The following is a 27,078-nucleotide window of genomic DNA, read 5'->3' as shown; positions in this document are numbered from 1 at the left end:
ATAAAGTTCATTCTTGTGTTACGCAGTATATTTGAGCTTCCACTAAATAAGGTTCCTTCGTGTGTTACGCAGTATATTTGAGCTTCCGCTAAAACCAATGAGGTTCATTCTCGTGTTACGCAGTATATTTGAGCTTCCGCTAAAACTAATGAGGTTCATTCTTGTGTTACGCAGTATATTTGAGCTTCCGCTAAAACCAATGCGATTCATTCTCGTGTTATGCAGTATATTTGAGCTTCAACTAAAACAAATGAGGTTCATTCTCGTTTTACGCAGTATATTTGAGCTTCCACTAAAACCAATGCGGTTCATTCTCGTGTTACGCAGTATATTTGAGCTTCCGCTAAAACTAATGCGGTTCATTCTCGTGTTACGCAGTATATTTGAGCTTCCACTAAAACTAATGCGGTTCATTCTCGTGTTACGCAGTATGTTTGAGCTTCCACTAAATAAGGTTCCTTCGTGTGTTACGCAGTATGTTTGAGCTTCCACTAAAACCAATGCGGCTTATTCTGGTGTTACGCAGTATATTTGAGCTTCCACTAAATAAGGTTGCTTCGTGTGTTACGCAGTATATTTGAGCTTCCACTAAAACCAATAAAGTTCATTCTCGTGTTACGCAGTATATTTGAGCTTCAACTAAAACAAATGAGGTTCATTCTCGTTTTACGCAGTATATTTGAGCTTCCACTAAAACCAATGCGGTTCATTCTTGTGTTACGCAGTATATTTGAGCTTCCACTAAAACCAATGTGCTTCATTCTTGCGTTACGCAGTATGTTTGAGCTTGCACTAAATAAGGTTGCTTCGTGTGTTACGCAGTATATTTGAGGTTCCGCTAAAACCAATAAAGTTCATTCTTGTGTTACGCAGTATATTTGAGCTTCCACTAAAACCAATAAAGTTCATTCTCGTGTTACGCAGTATATTTGAGCTTCAACTAAAACAAATGAGGTTCATTCTCGTTTTACGCAGTATATTTGAGCTTCCACTAAAACCAATGCGGTTCATTCTTGTGTTACGCAGTATATTTGAGCTTCCACTAAAACCAATGCGGTTCATTCTTGTGTTACGCAGTATATTTGAGCTTCCACTAAAACCAATGTGCTTCATTCTTGCGTTACGCAGTATGTTTGAGCTTCCACTAAATAAGGTTGCTTCGTGTGTTACGCAGTATATTTGAGGTTCCGCTAAAACCAATAAAGTTCATTCTTGTGTTACGCAGTATATTTGAGCTTCCACTAAAACCAATAAAGTTCATTCTCGTGTTACGCAGTATATTTGAGCTTCAACTAAAACAAATGAGGTTCATTCTCGTTTTACGCAGTATATTTGAGCTTCCACTAAAACCAATGCGGTTCATTCTCGTGTTACGCAGTATATTTGAGCTTCCACTAAAACCAATGCGCTTCATTCTCGTGTTACGCAGTATATTTGAGCTTCCACTAAAACCAATGCGGTTCATTCTTGTGTTACGCAGTATATTTGAGCTTCCACTAAAACTAATGCGGTTCATTCTCGTGTTACGCAGTATGTTTGAGCTTCCACTAAATAAGGTTCCTTCGTGTGTTACGCAGTATATTTGAGCTTCCACTAAAACCAATGTGCTTCATTCTTGTGTTACGCAGTATGTTTGAGCTTTCACTAAAACCAATGCGGTTTATTCTGGTGTTACGCAGTATGTTTGAGCTTCCACTAAATAAGGTTGCTTCGTGTGTTACGCAGTATATTTGAGCTTCCGCTAAAACCAATAAAGTTCATTCTTGTGTTACGCAGTATATTTGAGCTTCCACTAAAACCAATAAAGTTCATTCTCGTGTTACGCAGTATATTTGAGCTTCCGCTAAAACCAATGTGCTTCATTCTTGTGTTATGCAGTATATTTGAGCTTCCACTAAATAAGGTTGCTTCGTGTGTTACGCAGTATATTTGAGCTTCCGCTAAAACCAATAAAGTTCATTCTTGTGTTACGCAGTATATTTGAGCTTCCACTAAAACCAATAAAGTTCATTCTCGTGTTACGCAGTATATTTGAGCTTCCACTAAAACCAATGCGGTTCATTCTTGTGTTACGCAGTATATTTGAGCTTCCACTAAATAAGGTTGCTTCGTGTGTTACGCAGTATATTTGAGCTTCCGCTAAAACCAATAAAGTTCATTCTTGTGTTACGCAGTATATTTGAGCTTCCACTAAATAAGTTTGCTTCGTGTGTTACGCAGTATATTTGAGCTTCTGCTAAAACTAATGCGGTTCATTCTCGTGTTACGCAGTATGTTTGAGCTTCCACTAAAACTAATGCGGTTCATTCTCGTGTTACGCAGTATGTTTGAGCTTCCACTAAATAAGGTTCCTTCGTGTGTTACGCAGTATATTTGAGCTTCCACTAAAACCAATGCGGTTCATTCTTGTGTTACGCAGTATATTTGAGCTTCCACTAAAACCAATGTGCTTCATTCTTGCGTTACGCAGTATGTTTGAGCTTCCACTAAATAAGGTTGCTTCGTGTGTTACGCAGTATATTTGAGGTTCCGCTAAAACCAATAAAGTTCATTCTTGTGTTACGCAGTATATTTGAGCTTCCACTAAAACCAATAAAGTTCATTCTCGTGTTACGCAGTATATTTGAGCTTCAACTAAAACAAATGAGGTTCATTCTCGTTTTACGCAGTATATTTGAGCTTCCACTAAAACCAATGCGGTTCATTCTTGTGTTACGCAGTATATTTGAGCTTCCACTAAAACCAATGTGCTTCATTCTTGCGTTACGCAGTATGTTTGAGCTTGCACTAAATAAGGTTGCTTCGTGTGTTACGCAGTATATTTGAGGTTCCGCTAAAACCAATAAAGTTCATTCTTGTGTTACGCAGTATATTTGAGCTTCCACTAAAACCAATAAAGTTCATTCTCGTGTTACGCAGTATATTTGAGCTTCAACTAAAACAAATGAGGTTCATTCTCGTTTTACGCAGTATATTTGAGCTTCCACTAAAACCAATGCGGTTCATTCTCGTGTTACGCAGTATATTTGAGCTTCCACTAAAACCAATGCGGTTCATTCTTGTGTTACGCAGTATATTTGAGCTTCCACTAAAACTAATGCGGTTCATTCTTGTGTTACGCAGTATATTTGAGCTTCCACTAAAACCAATGTGCTTCATTCTTGCGTTACGCAGTATGTTTGAGCTTGCACTAAATAAGGTTGCTTCGTGTGTTACGCAGTATATTTGAGGTTCCGCTAAAACCAATAAAGTTCATTCTTGTGTTACGCAGTATATTTGAGCTTCCACTAAAACCAATAAAGTTCATTCTCGTGTTACGCAGTATATTTGAGCTTCAACTAAAACAAATGAGGTTCATTCTCGTTTTACGCAGTATATTTGAGCTTCCACTAAAACCAATGCGGTTCATTCTCGTGTTACGCAGTATATTTGAGCTTCCACTAAAACCAATAAAGTTCATTCTCGTGTTACGCAGTATATTTGAGCTTCCACTAAAACCAATAAAGTTCATTCTCGTGTTACGCAGTATATTTGAGCTTCCACTAAAACCAATGCGGTTCATTCTTGTGTTACGCAGTATATTTGAGGTTCCGCTAAAACCAATAAAGTTCATTCTTGTGTTACGCAGTATATTTGAGCTTCCACTAAAACAAATGAGGTTCATTCTTGTGTTACGCAGTATATTTGAGGTTCCGCTAAAACCAATAAAGTTCATTCTCGTGTTACGCAGTATATTTGAGCTTCAACTAAAACAAATGAGGTTCATTCTCGTTTTACGCAGTATATTTGAGCTTCCACTAAAACCAATGCGGTTCATTCTTGTGTTACGCAGTATATTTGAGGTTCCGCTAAAACCAATAAAGTTCATTCTTGTGTTACGCAGTATATTTGAGCTTCCACTAAAACCAATGCGGTTCATTCTTGTGTTACGCAGTATATTTGAGGTTCCGCTAAAACCAATAAAGTTCATTCTCGTGTTACGCAGTATATTTGAGCTTCAACTAAAACAAATGAGGTTCATTCTCGTTTTACGCAGTATATTTGAGCTTCCACTAAAACCAATGCGGTTCATTCTCGTGTTACGCAGTATATTTGAGCTTCCACTAAAACCAATGCGGTTCATTCTTGTGTTACGCAGTATATTTGAGCTTCCACTAAAACCAATGTGCTTCATTCTTGCGTTACGCAGTATGTTTGAGCTTCCACTAAATAAGGTTGCTTCGTGTGTTACGCAGTATATTTGAGGTTCCGCTAAAACCAATAAAGTTCATTCTTGTGTTACGCAGTATATTTGAGCTTCCACTAAAACCAATAAAGTTCATTCTCGTGTTACGCAGTATATTTGAGCTTCAACTAAAACAAATGAGGTTCATTCTCGTTTTACGCAGTATATTTGAGCTTCCACTAAAACCAATGCGGTTCATTCTCGTGTTACGCAGTATATTTGAGCTTCCACTAAAACCAATGCGGTTCATTCTCGTGTTACGCAGTATATTTGAGCTTCCACTAAAACCAATAAAGTTCATTCTCGTGTTACGCAGTATATTTGAGCTTCAACTAAAACAAATGAGGTTCATTCTCGTTTTACGCAGTATATTTGAGCTTCCACTAAAACCAATGCGGTTCATTCTTGTGTTACGCAGTATATTTGAGCTTCAACTAAAACAAATGAGGTTCATTCTCGTGTTACGCAGTATATTTGAGCTTCCACTAAAACCAATGTGCTTCATTCTTGCGTTGCGCAGTATGTTTGAGCTTCCACTAAATAAAGTTGCTTCGTGTGTTACGCAGTATATTTGAGCTTCCGCTAAAACCAATAAAGTTCATTCTTGTGTTACGCAGTATATTTGAGGTTCCGCTAAAACCAATAAAGTTCATTCTTGTGTTACGCAGTATATTTGAGCTTCCACTAAAACCAATAAAGTTCATTCTCGTGTTACGCAGTATATTTGAGCTTCAACTAAAACAAATGAGGTTCATTCTCGTTTTACGCAATATATTTGAGCTTCCACTAAAACCAATGCGGTTCATTCTTGTGTTACGCAGTATATTTGAGCTTCCACTAAAACCAATGTGCTTCATTCTTGCGTTACGCAGTATGTTTGAGCTTCCACTAAATAAGGTTGCTTCGTGTGTTACGCAGTATATTTGAGGTTCCGCTAAAACCAATAAAGTTCATTCTTGTGTTACGCAGTATATTTGAGCTTCCACTAAAACCAATAAAGTTCATTCTCGTGTTACGCAGTATATTTGAGCTTCCACTAAAACCAATGCGGTTCATTCTCGTTTTACGCAGTATATTTGAGCTTCCACTAAAACCAATGTGCTTCATTCTTGCGTTGCGCAGTATGTTTGAGCTTCCACTAAATAAAGTTGCTTCGTGTGTTACGCAGTATATTTGAGGTTCCGCTAAAACCAATAAAGTTCATTCTTGTGTTACGCAGTATATTTGAGCTTCCACTAAAACCAATAAAGTTCATTCTCGTGTTACGCAGTATATTTGAGCTTCAACTAAAACAAATGAGGTTCATTCTCGTTTTACGCAATATATTTGAGCTTCCACTAAAACCAATGCGGTTCATTCTTGTGTTACGCAGTATATTTGAGCTTCCACTAAAACCAATGTGCTTCATTCTTGCGTTACGCAGTATGTTTGAGCTTCCACTAAATAAGGTTGCTTCGTGTGTTACGCAGTATATTTGAGGTTCCGCTAAAACCAATAAAGTTCATTCTTGTGTTACGCAGTATATTTGAGCTTCAACTAAAACCAATGCGGTTCATTCTCGTTTTACGCAGTATATTTGAGCTTCCACTAAAACCAATGCGGTTCATTCTTGTGTTACGCAGTATATTTGAGCTTCCACTAAAACTAATGCGGTTCATTCTTGTGTTACGCAGTATATTTGAGCTTCCACTAAAACCAATGCGGTTCATTCTTGTGTTACGCAGTATATTTGAGCTTCCACTAAAACTAATGCGGTTCATTCTCGTGTTACGCAGTATGTTTGAGCTTCCACTAAATAAGGTTCCTTCGTGTGTTACGCAGTATGTTTGAGCTTTCACTAAAACCAATGCGGTTTATTCTGGTGTTACGCAGTATGTTTGAGCTTCCACTAAATAAGGTTGCTTCGTGTGTTACGCAGTATATTTGAGCTTCCGCTAAAACCAATAAAGTTCATTCTTGTGTTACGCAGTATATTTGAGCTTCCACTAAAACCAATAAAGTTCATTCTCGTGTTACGCAGTATATTTGAGCTTCCACTAAAACCAATGCGGTTCATTCTTGTGTTACGCAGTATATTTGAGCTTCCACTAAATAAGGTTGCTTCGTGTGTTACGCAGTATATTTGAGCTTCCGCTAAAACCAATAAAGTTCATTCTTGTGTTACGCAGTATATTTGAGCTTCCACTAAAACCAATAAAGTTCATTCTCGTGTTACGCAGTATATTTGAGCTTCCACTAAAACCAATGCGGTTCATTCTGGTGTTACGCAGTATATTTGAGCTTCCACTAAATAAGGTTGCTTCGTGTGTTACGCAGTATATTTGAGCTTCCGCTAAAACCAATAAAGTTCATTCTTGTGTTACGCAGTATATTTGAGCTTCCACTAAATAAGTTTGCTTCGTGTGTTACGCAGTATATTTGAGCTTCCGCTAAAACCAATGCGGTTCATTCTTGTGTTATGCAGTATATTTGAGCTTCCACTAAATAAGGTTGCTTCGTGTGTTACGCAGTATATTTGAGCTTCCGCTAAAACCAATAAAGTTCATTCTTGTGTTACGCAGTATATTTGAGCTTCCACTAAAACCAATAAAGTTCATTCTCGTGTTACGCAGTATATTTGAGCTTCCACTAAAACCAATGCGGTTCATTCTTGTGTTACGCAGTATATTTGAGCTTCCACTAAATAAGGTTGCTTCGTGTGTTACGCAGTATATTTGAGCTTCCGCTAAAACCAATAAAGTTCATTCTTGTGTTACGCAGTATATTTGAGCTTCCACTAAAACCAATAAAGTTCATTCTCGTGTTACGCAGTATATTTGAGCTTCCACTAAAACCAATGCGGTTCATTCTGGTGTTACGCAGTATATTTGAGCTTCCACTAAATAAGGTTGCTTCGTGTGTTACGCAGTATATTTGAGCTTCCGCTAAAACCAATAAAGTTCATTCTTGTGTTACGCAGTATATTTGAGCTTCCACTAAATAAGTTTGCTTCGTGTGTTACGTAGTATATTTGAGCTTCTGCTAAAACTAATGCGATTCATTCTCGTGTTACGCAGTATGTTTGAGCTTCCACTAAAACTAATGCGGTTCATTCTCGTGTTACGCAGTATGTTTGAGCTTCCACTAAATAAGGTTGCTTCGTGTGTTACGCAGTATATTTGAGCTTCCGCTAAAACCAATAAAGTTCATTCTTGTGTTACGCAGTATATTTGAGCTTCCACTAAAACCAATAAAGTTCATTCTCGTGTTACGCAGTATATTTGAGCTTCCACTAAAACCAATAAAGTTCATTCTCGTGTTACGCAGTATATTTGAGCTTCAACTAAAACAAATGAGGTTCATTCTCGTTTTACGCAGTATATTTGAGCTTCCACTAAAACCAATGCGGTTCATTCTTGTGTTACGCAGTATATTTGAGCTTCCACTAAAACCAATGCGGTTCATTCTTGTGTTACGCAGTATATTTGAGCTTCAACTAAAACAAATGAGGTTCATTCTCGTTTTACGCAGTATATTTGAGCTTCCACTAAAACCAATGCGGTTCATTCTTGTGTTACGCAGTATATTTGAGCTTCAACTAAAACAAATGAGGTTCATTCTCGTGTTACGCAGTATATTTGAGCTTCCACTAAAACCAATGCGGTTCATTCTTGTGTTACGCAGTATATTTGAGCTTCCACTAAAACCAATGTGCTTCATTCTTGCGTTACGCAGTATGTTTGAGCTTCCACTAAATAAGGTTGCTTCGTGTGTTACGCAGTATATTTGAGGTTCCGCTAAAACCAATAAAGTTCATTCTTGTGTTACGCAGTATATTTGAGCTTCCACTAAAACCAATAAAGTTCATTCTCGTGTTACGCAGTATATTTGAGCTTCAACTAAAACAAATGAGGTTCATTCTCGTTTTACGCAGTATATTTGAGCTTCCACTAAAACCAATGTGGTTCATTCTCGTGTTACGCAGTATATTTGAGCTTCCACTAAAACTAATGCGGTTCATTCTCGTGTTACGCAGTATATTTGAGCTTCCGCTAAAACCAATAAAGTTCATTCTCGTGTTACGCAGTATATTTGAGCTTCAACTAAAACAAATGAGGTTCATTCTCGTTTTACGCAGTATATTTGAGCTTCCACTAAAACCAATGCGGTTCATTCTTGTGTTACGCAGTATATTTGAGCTTCCACTAAAACCAATGCGGTTCATTCTTGTGTTACGCAGTATATTTGAGCTTCAACTAAAACAAATGAGGTTCATTCTCGTGTTACGCAGTATATTTGAGCTTCCACTAAAACCAATGCGGTTCATTCTTGTGTTACGCAGTATATTTGAGCTTCCACTAAAACCAATGTGCTTCATTCTTGCGTTACGCAGTATGTTTGAGCTTCCACTAAATAAGGTTGCTTCGTGTGTTACGCAGTATATTTGAGGTTCCGCTAAAACCAATAAAGTTCATTCTTGTGTTACGCAGTATATTTGAGCTTCCACTAAAACCAATAAAGTTCATTCTCGTGTTACGCAGTATATTTGAGCTTCAACTAAAACAAATGAGGTTCATTCTCGTTTTACGCAGTATATTTGAGCTTCCACTAAAACCAATGTGGTTCATTCTCGTGTTACGCAGTATATTTGAGCTTCCACTAAAACTAATGCGGTTCATTCTTGTGTTACGCAGTATATTTGAGCTTCCACTAAAACCAATGCGGTTCATTCTTGTGTTACGCAGTATATTTGAGCTTCCACTAAAACTAATGCGGTTCATTCTCGTGTTACGCAGTATATTTGAGCTTCCGCTAAATAAGGTTGCTTCGTGTGTTACGCAGTATATTTGAGCTTCCGCTAAAACCAATAAAGTTCATTCTTGTGTTACGCAGTATATTTGAGCTTCCGCTAAATAAGGTTGCTTCGTGTGTTACGCAGTATATTTGAGCTTCCACTAAAACCAATAAAGTTCAAGAGCGGGTCAAGAGCGGTGCGCGCGCTGTCTGTGGAGACTCGCGCTGCCTTGTTTATACTTTCGCCTGCCTCCGCAGCGCGAGTCTCCACAGACAGCGCGCGCACCGCTCTTGACCCGCTCGCAACCCGAGTCGTCGTCATGGCGGCGCGCATTGTTTAGGGCAGATATAGGTGGATAAACAAGGTTTCCGTCTCCTCGCGGGTTCAGATTCACTGAAATACGCCCACACCACAGATGTTGCTTCAGACAAGCACGTGCAGATCGCGGTTTCTGTTTGCGTCATCACAACATTTCGGCCGTATTGTTTCGGTGATAAAAGTCTTTCGGCCGAAAACCGAAAATGCACTTTTGGGCCATTTTCGGCCGAAGATTTTCGGCGGCCGAATATTCGGTGCATCCCTACGCAGTATATTTGAGCTTCTAATAAAACCAATGCGCTTCATTCTCGTGTTACACAGTATATTTGAGCTTCCACTAAAACCAATGCGGTTCATTCTTGTGTTACGCAGTATATTTGAGCTTCCACTAAAACCAATGAGGTTAATTTTTGTGTTACGCAGTATATTTGAGCTTCCGCTAAAACCAATAAAGTTCATTCGTGTGTTACGCAGTATATTTGAGCTTCCACTAAATACGGTTGCTTCGTGTGTTACGCAGTATATTTGAGCTTCTGCTAAAACTAATGAAGTTCATTCTTGTGTTACGCAGTATGTTTGAGCTTCCACTAAAACCAATAAAGTTCATTCTTGTGTTACGCAGTATGTTTGAGCTTCCACTAAAACCAATAAAGTTCATTCTTGTGTTACGCAGTATGTTTGAGCTTCCACTAAATAAGGTTCCTTCGTGTGTTACGCAGTATATTTGAGCTTCCGCTAAAACCAATGAGGTTCATTCTCGTGTTACGCAGTATATTTGAGCTTCCGCTAAAACTAATGAGGTTCATTCTTGTGTTACGCAGTATATTTGAGCTTCCGCTAAAACTAATGCGGTTCATTCTCGTGTTACGCAGTATGTTTGAGCTTCCACTAAAACCAATGCGGTTTATTCTGGTGTTACGCAGTATATTTGAGCTTCCACTAAATAAGGTTGCTTCGTGTGTTACGCAGTATATTTGAGCTTCCACTAAAACCAATAAAGTTCATTCTCGTGTTACGCAGTATATTTGAGCTTCCACTAAAACTAATGCGGTTCATTCTTGTGTTACGCAGTATATTTGAGCTTCCACTAAAACCAATGCGGTTCATTCTCGTGTTACGCAGTATATTTGAGCTTCCACTAAAACCAATGCGGTTCATTCTCGTGTTACGCAGTATATTTGAGCTTCCACTAAAACAAATGCGGTTCATTCTTGTGTTACGCAGTATGTTTGAGCTTCCACTAAATAAGGTTGCTTCGTGTGTTACGCAGTATATTTGAGCTTCCGCTAAAACTAATGCGCTTCATTCTTGTGTTACGCAGTATGTTTGAGCTTCCACTAAATAAGGTTGCTTCGTGTGTTACGCAGTATATTTGAGCTTCCGCTAAAACCAATAAAGTTCATTCGTGTGTTACGCAGTATATTTGAGCTTCCACTAAATACGGTTGCTTCGTGTGTTACGCAGTATATTTGAGCTTCTGCTAAAACTAATGAGGTTCATTCTTGTGTTACGCAGTATATTTGAGCTTCCACTAAATAAGGTTGCTTCGTGTGTTACGCAGTATATTTGAGCTTCCGCTAAAACCAATGAGGTTCATTCTTGTGTTACGCAGTATATTTGAGCTTCCGCTAAAACCAATGAGGTTCATTCTTGTGTTACGCAGTATATTTGAGCTTCCACTAAAACCAATGCGATTCATTCTCGTGTTACGCAGTATATTTGAGCTTCAACTAAAACAAATGAGGTTCATTCTCGTTTTACGCAGTATATTTGAGCTTCCACTAAAACCAATGCGGTTCATTCTCGTGTTACGCAGTATATTTGAGCTTCCGCTAAAACTAATGCGGTTCATTCTCGTGTTACGCAGTATATTTGAGCTTCCACTAAAACCAATGCGGTTCATTCTGGTGTTACGCAGTATATTTGAGCTTCCACTAAAACTAATGCGGTTCATTCTCGTGTTACGCAGTATGTTTGAGCTTCCACTAAAACTAATGCGGTTCATTCTCGTGTTACGCAGTATGTTTGAGCTTCCACTAAATAAGGTTCCTTCGTGTGTTACGCAGTATATTTGAGCTTCCACTAAAACCAATGCGGTTTATTCTGGTGTTACGCAGTATGTTTGAGCTTCCACTAAATAAGGTTGCTTCGTGTGTTACGCAGTATATTTGAGCTTCCGCTAAAACCAATAAAGTTCATTCTTGTGTTACGCAGTATATTTGAGCTTCCACTAAAACCAATAAAGTTCATTCTCGTGTTACGCAGTATATTTGAGCTTCAACTAAAACAAATGAGGTTCATTCTCGTTTTACGCAGTATATTTGAGCTTCCACTAAAACCAATGAGGTTCATTCTTGTGTTACGCAGTATATTTGAGCTTCCACTAAAACTAATGTGGTTCATTCTTGTGTTACGCAGTATATTTGAGCTTCCACTAAAACCAATGTGCTTCATTCTTGTGTTACGCAGTATATTTGAGCTTCCACTAAAACCAATGTGCTTCATTCTTGTGTTACGCAGTATGTTTGAGCTTCCACTAAATAAGGTTGCTTCGTGTGTTACGCAGTATATTTGAGCTTCCGCTAAAACCAATAAAGTTCATTCTTGTGTTACGCAGTATATTTGAGCTTCCGCTAAAACCAATAAAGTTAATTCTTGTGTTACGCAGTATATTTGAGCTTCCACTAAAACCAATAAAGTTCATTCTCGTGTTACGCAGTATATTTGAGCTTCAACTAAAACAAATGAGGTTCATTCTTGTGTTACGCAGTATGTTTGAGCTTCCGCTAAAACCAATGTGCTTCATTCTTGTGTTACGCAGTATGTTTGAGCTTCCGCTAAAACCAATGTGCTTCATTCTTGTGTTACGCAGTATGTTTGAGCTTCCACTAAATAAGGTTGCTTCGTGTGTTACGCAGTATATTTGAGCTTCCGCTAAAACCAATAAAGTTCATTCTTGTGTTACGCAGTATATTTGAGCTTCCACTAAAACCAATAAAGTTCATTCTTGTGTTACGCAGTATATTTGAGCTTCCACTAAAACCAATAAAGTTCATTCTCTTGTTACGCAGTATATTTGAGCTTCAACTAAATAAGGTTCCTTCGTGTGTTACGCAGTATGTTTGAGCTTCCACTAAAACTAATGCGGTTCATTCTTGTGTTACGCAGTATATTTGAGCTTCCGCTAAAACCAATGTGCTTCATTCTTGTGTTACGCAGTATGTTTGAGCTTCCACTAAATAAGGTTGCTTCGTGTGTTACGCAGTATATTTGAGCTTCCGCTAAAACTAATGCGGTTCATTCGTGTGTTACGCAGTATGTTTGAGCGTCCACTAAAACCAATGCGGTTCATTCTCGTGTTACACAGTATATTTGAGCTTCTGCTGAAACTAAGGTGGTTCATTTTTGTGTTACATAGTACGTTTAAGCTTCCACTAAAACCAATGAGGTTAATTCTTGTGTTACGGAGTATAATTGAGCTTCCGCTAAAACCAATGAGTATTTAGCACATCACATCGCACATATTTTATACTGTAGCATGTCACTGTAGGATACTGCTACTTCAAACAGCTTGAAAAAAATGTTCATAATTAAGATGAAAAATTATTTAAATAACGCCCTGGCTTGAAAGCACTGCTGGGATTTTGTGTAAACATTAAACATGTATCTGGTATTTTATCTTTACTTAAGTCCTGTTCTCAACTGAGTTACAGTCAGAAGGTACATGTCAGCAGAAAAGTCTTTTCAATTTCATTTATCAAGCATGACGAGATATTAGCATTCCTCAATATTTCATGATCGTATTTTCAGCCGGTTGTCAGCCTAGAACTTTCCTAAAGAGTGAGATTTAATCCATATGTCATTTTGATGCGAAAAAGATTTGGGATCGATACAGCACCTTAATTGGGGCCAAACAGCTGCTCTGATTTGTGTGTTTGTCATTCTGAAAATGTATGGGCCACACTTAACGCATCACGAGAGATATATAATTCAGCCACCCAGGATGACAGAACACACACAGGCAACAAAACCTCAACACGGAGGGACACACACAGACCTCCGCCTCTACCCCCACATAGCATTAGACATGTACTCATCACATCCAGTTATAAGACACAGCCAGACAACAGCTGGTGCTCCTGGATCTCTGGGTATTTTCTGAAAGCATGTTCAGCCACATTTCTGCATTATTTACTGGGTCTCATCTTGAGGCCAGTTCTGGGAATAAACTTCTAATGATACTTTCTGGGAAGTCACATTTCTATGTCGTCTTGGTTGAATACCTCAGTGTTTGTCTTCAGGACAGGAAGCACGTCTTTACGGCTGGCATTTCTCGCTATCTGACCCATATTTGATGAAGTAAAAATGCCCTGTTGCTGTTGAATGTGTCTCCAGACTCATAAGAACTTGTGGTGCCTTAGTCTCTGATCAATGCTGACAGGAGCTGTTTGCCAGGTATTTCTAAAGCAGGTGTGAATGAGCAAATGTTTTTTTTTTTTTTACAGAATGATGAGATGGTGATAGCCTCTCAGCAGATAAATGCTTTAAATTTTTTAACCTCTGGCTTCACCCCGTGGATGAGTGAAAGAAATCCAATCAGCTCTTTGTGGAGATCAAAGCCGGCTTGTGCCTGTCATTCTCCTTACTGCTCAGACTTGTCAAACAAAAGGCAGCTAATTTTGTGGACGAAGCTGAGCGTTCTGATGTAATGAAGCGATTACATGTGATGGCTGATGAGAGAGTGAATTGTTCCTAATTAAACGTCATCAGTCAACACAATGATTACTTAACAAATGCCAGCCCATCGGGTGAGAAAGCTGCACTCTTAGAAGAAAAGGCTCTATAAATGCTTAAAGGGTTCTGCCAGACACTTCATGTATAGTACAATCAAATTTTTTGTATTTAGTTTTAAATGATTACTTTTATATTCGTTTGAACTTGTCCAAAGCATTAACAAAAAGCGTTAACCCACAACAACCCTTTCCGTCAAAATAATTGAACATGCATAATTAATTAACCTTGTTTAATTTTTCTACATTTTATGTATTAAACAGCTCATAAATATACTTTGTCACTGAATTAAAAAAAAACTATTAAGCATGAAATTATTATGCAATGATTTAAGACATTTTCCTATATCAGTCCGTTCTCATCCTTTAACGTCATATAGAACGCTATATGCAAAAACGGCGCTATACTATGCACATTGCACCCTGTATCGTTAATATGACACGCGAACACAAGACGTTATAAATCCTTGAGCGTGAATATGACATGCACACCCTACCCCACACCTAAACTTAGCCCTCACAGCGCGTGTTATATTAACGATTAAGGGTGCCATGTGCGTAGTATAGCGCCGTTTTTGCATATAGCGTTCTATATGACGTTAAAGGATGAGAATGCGTTGTGTATATATATATATATATATATATATATATATATATATATATATATTTTTTTTTTTTTTTCTTTCTGAAGAATATCTGTGGTGTATGTTGCCTGCCGATTTAAATGCTCGCTCTTTAAGGCAGGGTGGATTTTGATTTGCCGTCAATGTTTTTATTGTTTATCAGCTGGTTTGAAAGTGATTCCAACAATATAGTTTCCAGTGTTGTAGTACTCGAGACTCGGACTCGTCTCGGACTCGGTCTCGAGACCATATTTTAATGGTCTTGGTCTTGTCATGGACTCGTGTGCATTTGGACTCGGAATTGACTCGTACTCGAAAATTTTTTTTTTAGGACTCGGACTTATTCCCGAGTCCACTCGAGTTCAATTCAAAATATTTTTCATGATTATTAATGTATGTTAATTAGGGCTGTCGCGGTAACCGCAATATTGTAGTACCGCGCAAGACAACCGCAGAGGATTGCACGTAACCGCAGCAACCGCGATATTCACGTTTTTTTTAAATTTTTTTTATAAGGCTATACCCTTCTTGTTTTGAACGTAATGCATGTATATTGAATGTTAAACGAGTTCATAATGATAACAAGACTGTTTATCATGGTGATGTGTAGCCTACAGGCTTCACACAGATAGTGAATGAGAGAGATCGGCAGAGCGCGTGCAATTACCTGCCTCTGTCTTTGAAGTCGTGAAAAGCTTGTCGTGTCAAAGGGAAGCGAAATATTTGTTGCATCATCAATTTATCGTTCTCTTCACGTGTATTTTCCCATAAATGCGCGTCAGCAGCAGCGCTGTTCAACATCCCACAGCACAAGGAAGCCGAAATAAAATCAGTGAGTCACGCATTGAATCAATGGGTCTCTAATAAGTGAAGCATCAGCTTCAGCGTTGCCCATGCGACGCATTGCTGCTCAGCTGAGCCTTGAAAAGTTGAACATCAATGTTAGAAATAATTAACATATTGTTTCTTTACATCTCAATGAATCAGCTTTTTTAAACGTGTTCGTTGAATGAACGGTTCAATGACTCGCTCAAAGTCCGTTGTCATAACAATATGCGCGCTGAGTGAAAGTCTTTCAATGCGCATATAGCCTACTGTAGACGCTGTTTAGTTTCGGTTACAATGCTTAGGCCTACTGAAAATGTCATCGTTTTTGTCCACATCGTAAACTTTATTTATATAGCAACAAAAACATATAAATTAAATAAATAAATGGCGGTAATACCGCATATCGCGCTATTGAGCCACTCAATATTACCGCAAGGGAAATTCCATAACCGCGACAGCCCTAATGTTAATAAAATATTTCTTTAAATTGATTGACACATCCAGTGATTGGTGATTTTCTAGTGCGCAACTGCGCATGACAAATGGGTTTTGTTTTTTTTTGTTCCCGTGAGGTTCTGAGCGAGCTAAGGCGATACTAAAATGTCACATCAAAACAATGCCGACTGCTGATTGGTCAGAGAGAACCATCACCATTCACCATTCATCATTACACGTGCCAGATGGAGTATCCAGAATAACCCCTCCATGTTTAAATAGTTTGGCCAGAGATAGTTACTAAACTTACTACTATTATTATGGCAACTCGGAAGAATACGCCGTGGTCAAGGGGGCAGACTTTCCTTTGTTTGGTTGCCGAAGAGAGGATCCAGCGAGAGCTTGATGGGGCAATGAGGAACAAAAGGCGTCGCTATGACGACCAGGTACTATTTTGTGTTGGTACTGTCTGCAATGGAAAATGGAGCGAAAAGCGAGCTGAGTTGAGCCGAGTCGAGTCGAGCTGGTACTGATAATGGAAAAGCGCCATAAGGCGCTACAGCGATCTGTCACACCACATTAAAGAGCGCCAAAACAATAATTTTTGTTTGAATTTCATTATTAAATGTGAAATTCGAAAACCTTTTCGAATCAAAAATAAGAAAGCTCAAGGCTTCATGTGATTTATTGAATAAGAGGCACGCTGCAAATGTTGGTTGAAGTTTTGTTGACGCATCACCTGAATACACTATGATACACTACTTAAGAATCGATCAAAACCGTGAAATCAGGATTTACCCAGCCCTACTAGAATGTAATGCTTCTTGTTTCCTTAGCACAAAGAATGAACAATGTTTCCATTTTCCAATATCAAACACCACGTATAATACCCCAAGATGCAGCTAACTGTTGCTTTTATATCATGAATACAGTTTGCCCCCCTTTTACATTCGAAATAAGAAAAACCTCTTTTGTGCTGGAAGATCTCAATCCATATCACTGATGACACATGGAATTTGAAGGCCGATGAAATCCATATTCAACCGCCTTGCACTCCTCTCTAAATGTCTGGGTGAAGTTTTGGATTAAATGTGAATTTTTGACATTTTTGTAACTGCTGAAATTATACATATTTAAAGACACATTTCAGTACATAAACCAACAGAACCTTGTGTCTCATTGTAGATATGTTTGATTTAATGCCAAGTAGTAGACAGAACTCTGGAGGTAATTCACTGTAATCGAAATGGATTGCCTTTTTTAAAAATATATTTTAGCAACATGATCCATACATACATGTGCGGTGCACACACAGGCATAGATGCAGTTTAACCCCTTAGCTGTCACCCCCACTTTTGAGAATGGGGGTTAAAATGCACTATTCAAACTTAAATGGTTGTAATTTAAGAATGCTTTGGAATATATACCTAAGTTTGGTCTTGTTTTAAAGAAAACACTCAGCAGAATATTGCTGAAGTGAAAACACTTAGTATGAAAAAGTTATGGAAGTTTAAATTTACAGTAAATCAAATATACTGTACTATATATTTTTTATTTTATATAAAATATATATTTGACAAAATATTTTTTACTCTAAAATTTCTATAAAATCAAAGCCATAAATCTTATCAAGTTATGTTCCAAATTTGAAGTTGATATAAAAAAAATGAAGTTCCCATGAGATTTTGTTTAGGCGTAGTACCAAAAATAGCCAAAGGGTGCCATTGAATGACATTGAATTTAGTTGTATACATTCTGCCTTAACAAATTAATACATTTCTGTCCAAAAATCAATTCTGTCACGAAATGTGGAACCGTGAGACTCAAACCTTTCTGACAATATCAATTTTGTCAAGATTAGAAAAGGTTTTGATAATAAATTATGAAATATAATGACGCCCAAAAGGGTAGGAGCTTGATAAAACAAGTACCGTTTCTATGGTAACGCAACGTTCAACTATAAAACAGTTTTCACACGATGAATTCTGAGTGTATAAGCTTTCAAATGATACCTAATTTATGATAACTACTAAAATATGTGATATAATAAAAAGGCGATAAAAAATAATATTATATTTTAGAAGACAATAAATATAAATATTATCATTTTTAGAGGATAATATTATACTATAATTTTTTATTATTATTGAAAAATACTAGACTATATGTTTTACTATGAACTTTTAGCATAAAAACAGAAGTTTCAATGATTAAAAGTGGGTGCATCGACTTTTTGTGACAAAGGTCAAAACTCCTGTTATATTGCAGATTTTTTTGAGGTGCACTCTTGTCATAAATTCATCAATTACTCTTCCTACATAATTTTTAACACAAAACAGGGATATAATATCTATTTAGAAGTCTTAGACCTTTCCAACGATATATAATTTGTCATAATTAGATTAGGATTTAATAGAAATATAGTGAAGTAAAGTTAGGTGTCCCGGTACCGGGACGGTGACAGTTAAGGGGAAATAATATTCCAAAAGGACAAAAGCAATATTATACTGCATGGCTTATTGTTTTTGCCAAGCTGATCCTGCTGACGCATCTCCATTGAGATACTTTGGAAGTTTGCTGTATTGCTGCAATCCCTTTGGCCACAAACATCCGGAATCTGCTTTTTTCAATGGTGAGGTAATCTGCTTTTCTCAATGGTGAGGCTCTGCTGTGCTGTCAGTCCAAAACTTTGATTCTTTTATTAACAACTGCAGCTCCCTTTTTCCCATCTGGTTCATACTCACAGCTAAAGTTACTGCTGTCAATTCCAAGTGTGTAGACATCCAATGCACATGGCACCCTTTAGTGTCAATATAACAAGCTCAGAGTATGGGTAGGTTTAGGTCTGAGGTAGGGTTAGGGTTAGACCACTTAGATTCAAACAAGAATGTCATCACTTTTCATGGCATCTTAATCTGTTCTTTGGTCAAATGGTCTCTCAGAAGCACAGCTTGACGCAGCAATGCAAAGTTAGCTTCTGGCAAACTTCGATAGCTTAGGTTGTGTGCTCCCATTTGTTTCCACCAGGAAAGTGGATCCTTCTCAGCACTGAGTTCTGGCATTTTGCTGTATACCAGAATCTCTCCATTTTAAACAGTCACTTGTGGAACTTCAGACTTCTTAGATGGCCTGTGTTGGCTTGAAGCGTCTCTTGGCACATGGGCTCCACCTCTATCATCATAATCATCCCTTATTTGATCCAGAAGCATTTGTTTCACCTCAACCTCAAGTGTCACAAATATCTTTAAAAGTAGGGTCCAGGTTGATAGGTAACTTTCATTTCTCATCATCATAACACTCCCTGAGATTTTCTTTGATTGAACCTTTAATTTCCGTAGCATCACGGTCTTTAGCTTCGAGGCAAGATCGTATCTTTTAATGCCATCAGTTTTAAAACAGATGAGGGTGTAAAATCTCTAAACTTGTAATTCCGTAAGTCTGTATCTTTAGGAATCAGGTGTCATTTCTTTCTGTCATCTGCCAGCACTGCACACACAGTTTACTGCTGCTCCAAAACCTTTCGACCATACCATACAATGAATTCCAGTATGATGCCCGTCATTCTAAAAATCTCCAATTTCCATTCTTCCCGTATTTTCTCTTCAAATGCATCCTTCAAACACTCCCCTGTGTGTTCAGTGTTCAGGCCACTACAATCCAAGCACCAGGAGTGCATCTCCCAGGAATTGGTTATGTACTGCATAGTAATGGACATGAATGTGTCTGCAGCTCTACTTGTCCACAGATCTCTGACACTGTCAGACTCTGGTTTCATTGTACTGTATATTTTGGGGATCTTTGTACAGGAGCAATATTTATTCAAGGGGTCATAATGCCATTTTTGTACAAGTTAATCTGAATCTTTAGGGCCTATATAATGAGACTGGACTGATAATGAGCTTTGCTCAACCCCATCTCTGAGAGGACACATCTGTTGGGGGTTGATTGGATTCTGATGTGTGTAGAGCTCTTTTCCAAAACACGATAAACACCATTTTTGAAAAAAAATGCGACCATGTCGATTTGCTGTGTACTGAACCTATTATGCTCCATCGCTGCTTGCCAAATCGCTATTTCCTTGTTTAAAATGTAGTGCAAGATGCAGTTATTTTCCAGACCGCGATTAGCGCCAAATCTATTTTTAGTCTAAATGTGATGCATCCTCTCGACCAATCAGAATTCAGTGAGCATTCTACGCAGTCCAACATGGCGGCCCTCTGAACAGTGGTTTGTTTGTTCATTCATTCATTAAAATGAGTGATAACACTTTTGATGGCCTTGACAAGCCAGTGAGACCTTTTCCTGGGTGAAGAAAACACAGACTGGACACCAAAAGTAAATCACCTTGTAGTAATGTGAAGAACATCATGAGGAATAAATCTTGTTCATTGACATTTGGTACAGTTAGAGAGGAAATTGTTGAAAGGATGTTGCTCTCTCTCCCGGAGGAAAAAACTGCAGGTATAGATCATTTGGATGGCAAATTTTTTAAAACTGTTGCTAATATCTTATGCAAGCCTATCAGTCACATGTTTAATAGATCTGTGATTAGTGGGGTATTTCCGGAAATCTGGAAGCAGTCTAAAATTATACCGTTAGTGAAAGATGATAGATTAGGTCTCACTGAATCAAATTGTCGACCAATTAGCATTCTACCTATATTGAGCAAAATATTTGAAAAGTTACTTTTTAATCAAATTATGCATTACTTTGTTTCAAATGATTTGCTCTCTAATTCACAGCATGCTTATAAGCCAGGACACTCCACTAACACTGCATTGGTACAAATGGTAGACCAGTGGCTAACTTTTATTGATGATAAAAATCTTGTGGGTGCTGTGCTGCTGGATTTCACAGCAGCTTTTGATATTATTGATCATGACATTTTACTTTCTAAACTAATGTGCTATGGTTTTTCACATCAGTCTGTGTCTTTGATACGCAGCTATCTCTCTGGTAGAAGTCAGAGGGTATTTTTCAATGGAAGCTTTTCTGATCGTAAGCAGTTGTCATGTGGTGTTCCTCGGGCAGTTGTTTGGGTCCATTGTTATTTTCAGTGTTTGTTAATGATATGTCATATGCTGTTTCAAGAGCAGATGTTGTACTTTATGCAGACGATGCTACAATGTTTTACGCAGCATCTACAATAAACGAAATACGTTGCACCTTGCAGAATGAACTTAATGCCATTACAAATTGGGCGAAACTTAATAAATTAGCTCTCAATATAGCTAAAACTAAATGTATAGTTTTTGGTACTAAACGTATGCTTGGCGAGTCTTGCAACTTAAATCTTATTGTTGACACATCTGTGGTAGAGCAGGTGAGTCAGACTAAACTATTGGGTGTGAAGCTGGATAGTCAGCTCTCCTGGGCTGATCAGATTGATCATATTGTGTCCAAAATGGCTTAAGGTATTGCTTTTTCCAGGAGATGTTCAGTATATTGTCCACCAGCAGTCATGGAAACAGTTGTCCAGTCTTTAGTCCTGTCACATTTGGGGTACTGCCCAGTAATTTGGTCATCTGAAAAAATTACAAATCGTTCAGAATAGAGCCGCAAGAGTAGCACTTGGTTGCTCTTTTCGCTCTAGTGTGGATAAAATGCATACCCGTTTGGGCTGGCTAAAAGTGGAGGACAAACTTAATATAAGTCTTCTCTGTTATATGCACAATGCTCTATTTAAAAACAATCCAAGATCTTTTGTAGACAAACTGATTTTTAGTGGATATTGTCACAGACATGTTACGCGTCAGGTGAGCTCAGGTGTGTTAGTGGTTCCATCTGCAAGGTCCAATTGTATGGCAAGAACTGTTTTATCTAGAGCATCATCTGCTTGGAATAAACTGGATTTAAGAACAAGGCATATAACAAACATATATAATAAGAAGACTCTAAAACAGATTACAATTAATAGTATTATCAGTTAATTTGTGACTGTGTATATGTACTGATGTTATCAAATGCTGTATGAGTGTGTATATGCGGATAAATGTGTACATGCGGTAATGTTATATTTATGTATGTTATATTTGTGTATTTTAATTGTATATAAGTTTTAGTACGCTTATGGGCCCCAGGAAGACTAGCAACCACATTGTGGAAGCCAATGGGGATCCAAATAAATAAAATAAAAAAATAAAAAAAAAAGTAAAAGAGCTTGTCACTCGGGTGGTGCGATTAATACCAACAGTGGGATGTTTGGTGAGTAATTGTCACCACTTTCGCCTCAGAATAGGCTAGTATTGTCTTGAAGGTTTCTCCCTCGCGATAAAGGTATTTTCCTGTAAAGAAGCCTGCTAACGTGACGATCAAAAGTACTGAATACTTATACTAGCCTACTGATAGATAGTAAACTAACCTTTTATATTGACCATGATATGGTGCTATGGTAGATTGCGTTTTGTGATGGTAGTGCAAAAGTACAAGATGTGGCCATTGTTTTTATTTATTTACTTATTTTGCAGTAAACAGTGGATGCTGTAAAAAGTTGTGCTTGTTACATATGATTGGACATGATGTGCTTGTTACATGGTATGGCATTGCTAGAGGAGTGAGGGAGAGAGGAAATGGGGGAGGGAGTAATATCAAGTTAGTATTTCATACTGGCTCCAATCTATATGACAGTCTAAGTAATTTACTTTCGCAGGCATCAGCAAAGACTGTGTGTCCAGTGTGGCACAATATTACACTGAGACTGCAGAGACTCACCCAGAGAGAAGAGGTGGTGCATGACACATTGAGAAGCATCCAAGAAGACAACTCGTTGAGCACTCAAGGAGCACCAGGCCGCAAGTATCTCTCCAGTGACCTGAATGTGTACGAGATGCATGAGCTCTTTGAGGCTTAGAGCCATCCTCAAACCAGCTACGTATTTCCTATTTTATTCAAAGGAATTCAATCTTGGCTTCGGTCACCCAGCTACAGATGTGCTGATTGTTCCAAGTACAAGTTCACGATTACAGACCCAAACCTAACTGACATAGAGAAGATGGAATCGACATCATTCATCTTGCATCGTCGCAGAGGGCAATTTTTTATGACATGTTAGGCAGGGTTGCTGAAGGTCATGTGACCCTTGGTTTTGATATGATGCGAAACCTGGTCCTTCCAAAAACCGCAATAGGACAGGCCTATTACTCACGCCAGATGTATCTGTACCTGTTTGGTGTGGTTGTGCACCATGAGGAGAACAGTTATCAGGAAAAAAGATGATGTCCATCTGAATGTGTGGCAGGAGAATGAGGGTAGCAAAGACCACAATAAGAATGATTCTGCGCTGTATGACTGCCTCAAGGTTCAACTTCAGGACAAAGTCAGCAGATGCAGGGGGCTTCGGCTGTTCAGCGATTCTTGTTTTAGGCAGAACAAGAGTGTCCATGCTGATGAAACTTTTCCCGAACCTCGGCATAGAGCACACCTTTCCAGTAGGCGGCCACCTGCATAAAGATTCTGAGGCAGAATTGAGCAGAAGATAAGGAAAATGGACACAATTCTGCTACTACATGAATACCATTCCATCCTGTAGCAATTCAGCAATGTTCGCACTATCTTTTTATGAGGATCTCTACAGAGCTGAACCTTGCGATGAAGAGATGGCTGCACTTCTCTTTAAGGATTTACCTCAGCTTTTGGAAGGAGAGAAAACCAAGCTTGATAAACTATTGACTTTTGATGAACTATCTGTTGCTGTTAAAGATTTGTCTATTGGCAAAGCTCTGGGATTGGATGGACTTGGTGCAGAGTTTTATAAACATTTTTGGCCAGTCATCGGAAAGGATTTGTTTGCTGTTTTCATGGAGAGTTTTAAAAGATGGACGCTTCCTTTGAGTCTACGAAGAGCTGTGGTCACCCTATTACCTAAAAAGGGGGATCTTTAAGACATTAGATTCTGGCGTCCAGTCTCCTTACTCGGAGTAGACTATAAGATATTTTTCAAAGTCTTTAACAGAGTTAAATTGTACATTTCCTCAGTGATTGATAACTATTTTTGATAACAACAAGCACAGCTTTTTACAGCATCCACTTTTTACTGCATAAAACAATGTTTACTGGTCACATTTTTTTTTTTTTTTGCACTACCATCACTACACACAATCTAGCTTTATTATGCACCTTATCATGGTCAATATGAAGGCCAGTTTATCTATCAGTAGGCTAGTATAACTATTCAGTACTTTTCATGTCATGTTACCATGATGTTACTTTTTTTCACTGAATGACTATTAGCCAAAATGTGTTACTAAATTGTATTTATATTAATTCATATAAGTCCCTATATGTTGCATGTGTTTGTTGAAAAAAAAATAACTTTGAATTTATCATAAAAAATATTGTTGTGTGATTTAATAATCATTGTTCAACATGTTCAGACTGAGCCAACAAAGGAAAAAAAATCATTTTAACAGAATAAACATTGTACCCCTAATGCTCTTTCAATGATAAGTGAATATTGATCCAAATCAAGGACTTTCACTTTTTTGATCTTTCTTTAGGAAATTGTGCCAACGGAGCAGTACTGTTCCTGATCCATTTTGTTCATTTAAACCCCCCTGCTTGGCTCATGGCTGTTGGATCATGGTACAGAAAATGGCTTAATCAATAGAAATGACAGATTTCATCAGTCGTCAACACAAGTTGTGTATTCATCCATGCATAATTTGGTTTAAGCAGTTGGAAACATCTTGAAAAGAAAATTATTTTTCCATAAATTTCTTTACAAAGTATTATTTTAAGTATAGGCCAATACATTTTATCATACATATTTCACATAGATTATCCATAATCTATCCAAAACTAGTCAACGAAATGTTGTCATTACAGACACTATTCTATATCGCGATTAGAACAAATCTCTGAAGGCTATAGCAATATAGTTTGGCTGTGTTCATATAAAAATAATGTTTACTAATGTAGGAGCGAGAGTGAATGAATGGATAGATGTGATATACATAGTAACATCGCGTGCACATCTGTGCCATTCATGGATTCACTCACTCACTCAATTCATATTTAAACAGTCTTTGTGGAGTTTACAGACACTATTCAATAACGCAATTAGAACAAAGTACTTAAGAATAAACAACTTACTTCATCAGCTGAATCCGTGTTCCTCGAAATGAAACTACCAGCACTTCTGATGTAACTTTTCCAGGATTATTATGATCGTATTATTATTATCAAGTCATTGACCGATTTCCTTTTCTTATTGGGGTCTGTTTTGGATGACAACTCTAAATCTCAAGCAGTCAGACTGGATGCGCCATTGTACCCCTAATGCTCTTTCAATGGGAAGTGAATCTTGATCCAAATCAAGAACTTTCACTATTTTGGCCTTTCTTTAGGAAATTGTGCCAACGTAGCAGTACTGTTGCTGATCCATTTTGTTCATTTGAAGCCCCCTTCTTGGCTCATGGCTGTTAGATCATGGTAAAGAAAATGGCTTAATCAACAGAAATGACAGATTCCATCAGTCGTCAACACAAGTTGTGTATTCATCCATGCATCAAGTTGTTAACCATTGTCATCTGCAAATCTTCTCAGGCCATATTTTGCACAGCTTGGTGATGTTGCACCAAACAGATAAACTCCAAAGCTTGGATAAGGTCACCATCAGCCCACCACAAGAATTTGAGCAAGTCACCCCTAAAATTTACTGGATCAGTCTACGGCGCGGAATGTCAGCGCCACGTTTTTGATGCGTCCCTAGCTCGGCGTCAAAGTCCACTCAGACACATTTCAGCAGCCGAGCGTTGGTGACTTCTTTAGTTTCCACAGGATGTTTTATTTTGAAAATCTTCCGCATTTTCTATGCCATTCTGTGTCTGACTTCCTGCCCGGTACGATGTGCTCTGTTCTGCTTAACATGGCAAGCGGTGAAACTAGACCTGCTACCTACTTACTGCAGAGGGGAGAGGCGCTTCTGGGACGCTTCTGAGACTTCTGGTGGACTTAAGAGCATTGAGCTCCGGCATCCGCGACACTGACGTTCCGCACCGTAGATGGATCCAGTGGATTTTAGGGGTCAGCATCTTCAGAGGGTACTTTTACCTGGTGGCACATCGCTTACATATCTGCCATAATTGTCACAGGCTCTTGGCGAAATCTCATTATAACTCTAATTTGAGTACTGGTCATGTCTGGTCAATAAAGAGGTAGCTCTTTTAGTGTAGTTCCCTGCAACAAAACCTCACAGTCGAAAACCACATGAATTTTATGCTTGGTGGATTATATTGGATATTAACATTACCATATTCAATAACATGCTAAAACTATTTCAAGAGTTGTCACGATTGAACTGTAGTATGTTAGGTAATGGAATCCTTCTTTTGATTTATCAGTCATCCCGAACGGAACAATTCTAATCACAGACTGATCTCATGAAGTAGCGTGTGTATGACACGCCAATTCGTATTTCCATTTTTGGCGTGCTATCAAGGCGCATAATCGCTTTTCAGCGTGTTTATGAACGCCGTTGACTTAACGTTATTACTGTATATATAAATATATGACTTACCTCAACCTCGTCCCTAAACCGAACCGTCACTGGGGTTAATGGCATTTATGACTGTTCCCTTACCATCCTAGGAAAAAAAAAGATTGCTTCCCAGATGTAGAGCTACAATTTGCTTCGTTTCGCGCGGACATTTGACGGCGTGTACAGACACGCGGAATCACTCGGACGTTAATGGCGTAGACATACACGCGGATACACGCGGATAGTTCAAAATGCGTAGAGATAACACGCCACTTGACGGTTACACTTTATTTCGATAGTCACTTTAGACATTCTACTAACTATAAGTAACTTTTCAACTACATGTCAACTAAGTGTCATTAGAGTATTAGTAGGCTGTAGTAGACTGTTAGGTTATGGTTAGGTGTTAGGGTTCAGGTTAGGAGAACAAGTTGACTTGTAGTTGCTAAGTTACTTACAGTCAGTTGAATGTCTTTTGGGGGACCAACAAAATAAAGTGTTAGCAGATATTAAGCTAACAGTCTACTAATACTCTAATGATAGTTAGTTGACATGTAGCGGCAAAGTTACTAATAGTAAGTTGAATGTCTCAAGTGGACTATCAAAAT

The 27,078-nt window shown here is 38.2% G+C and overlaps 2 protein-coding genes across 2 annotated transcripts; both read left to right on the top strand.

Annotated features, from left to right (window-relative positions):
• The first annotated feature begins 1,301 nt into the window (after positions 1-1,301).
• On the top strand, positions 1,302-10,158 carry LOC148977190 (uncharacterized). Its single transcript, XM_089117412.1, has 6 exons — positions 1,302-1,459; positions 3,761-4,117; positions 4,368-4,469; positions 7,562-7,765; positions 8,322-8,494; positions 10,139-10,158. Exons 1-6 carry the CDS (start codon positions 1,302-1,304, stop codon positions 10,156-10,158), a joined length of 1,014 nt encoding a protein of 337 aa, XP_088973538.1.
• A 204-nt stretch (positions 10,159-10,362) lies between these two features.
• On the top strand, positions 10,363-22,843 carry LOC148977189 (uncharacterized). The gene is made up of 5 exons (XM_089117411.1): positions 10,363-10,544; positions 10,879-11,214; positions 11,613-11,836; positions 19,633-19,769; positions 22,643-22,843. Exons 1-5 carry the CDS (start codon positions 10,363-10,365, stop codon positions 22,841-22,843), a joined length of 1,080 nt encoding a protein of 359 aa, XP_088973537.1.
• Positions 22,844-27,078: the final 4,235 nt, after the last annotated feature.

Source organism: Pimephales promelas, chromosome 11 (genome assembly GCF_988280905.1).
Source record: "Pimephales promelas chromosome 11, fPimPro1.hap1.1, whole genome shotgun sequence".
Classification (NCBI taxonomy): domain Eukaryota; kingdom Metazoa; phylum Chordata; class Actinopteri; order Cypriniformes; family Leuciscidae; genus Pimephales; species Pimephales promelas.
Note: the sequence above shows the minus strand (reverse complement) of the source record. Positions and strands in the feature narration are given on the sequence as shown.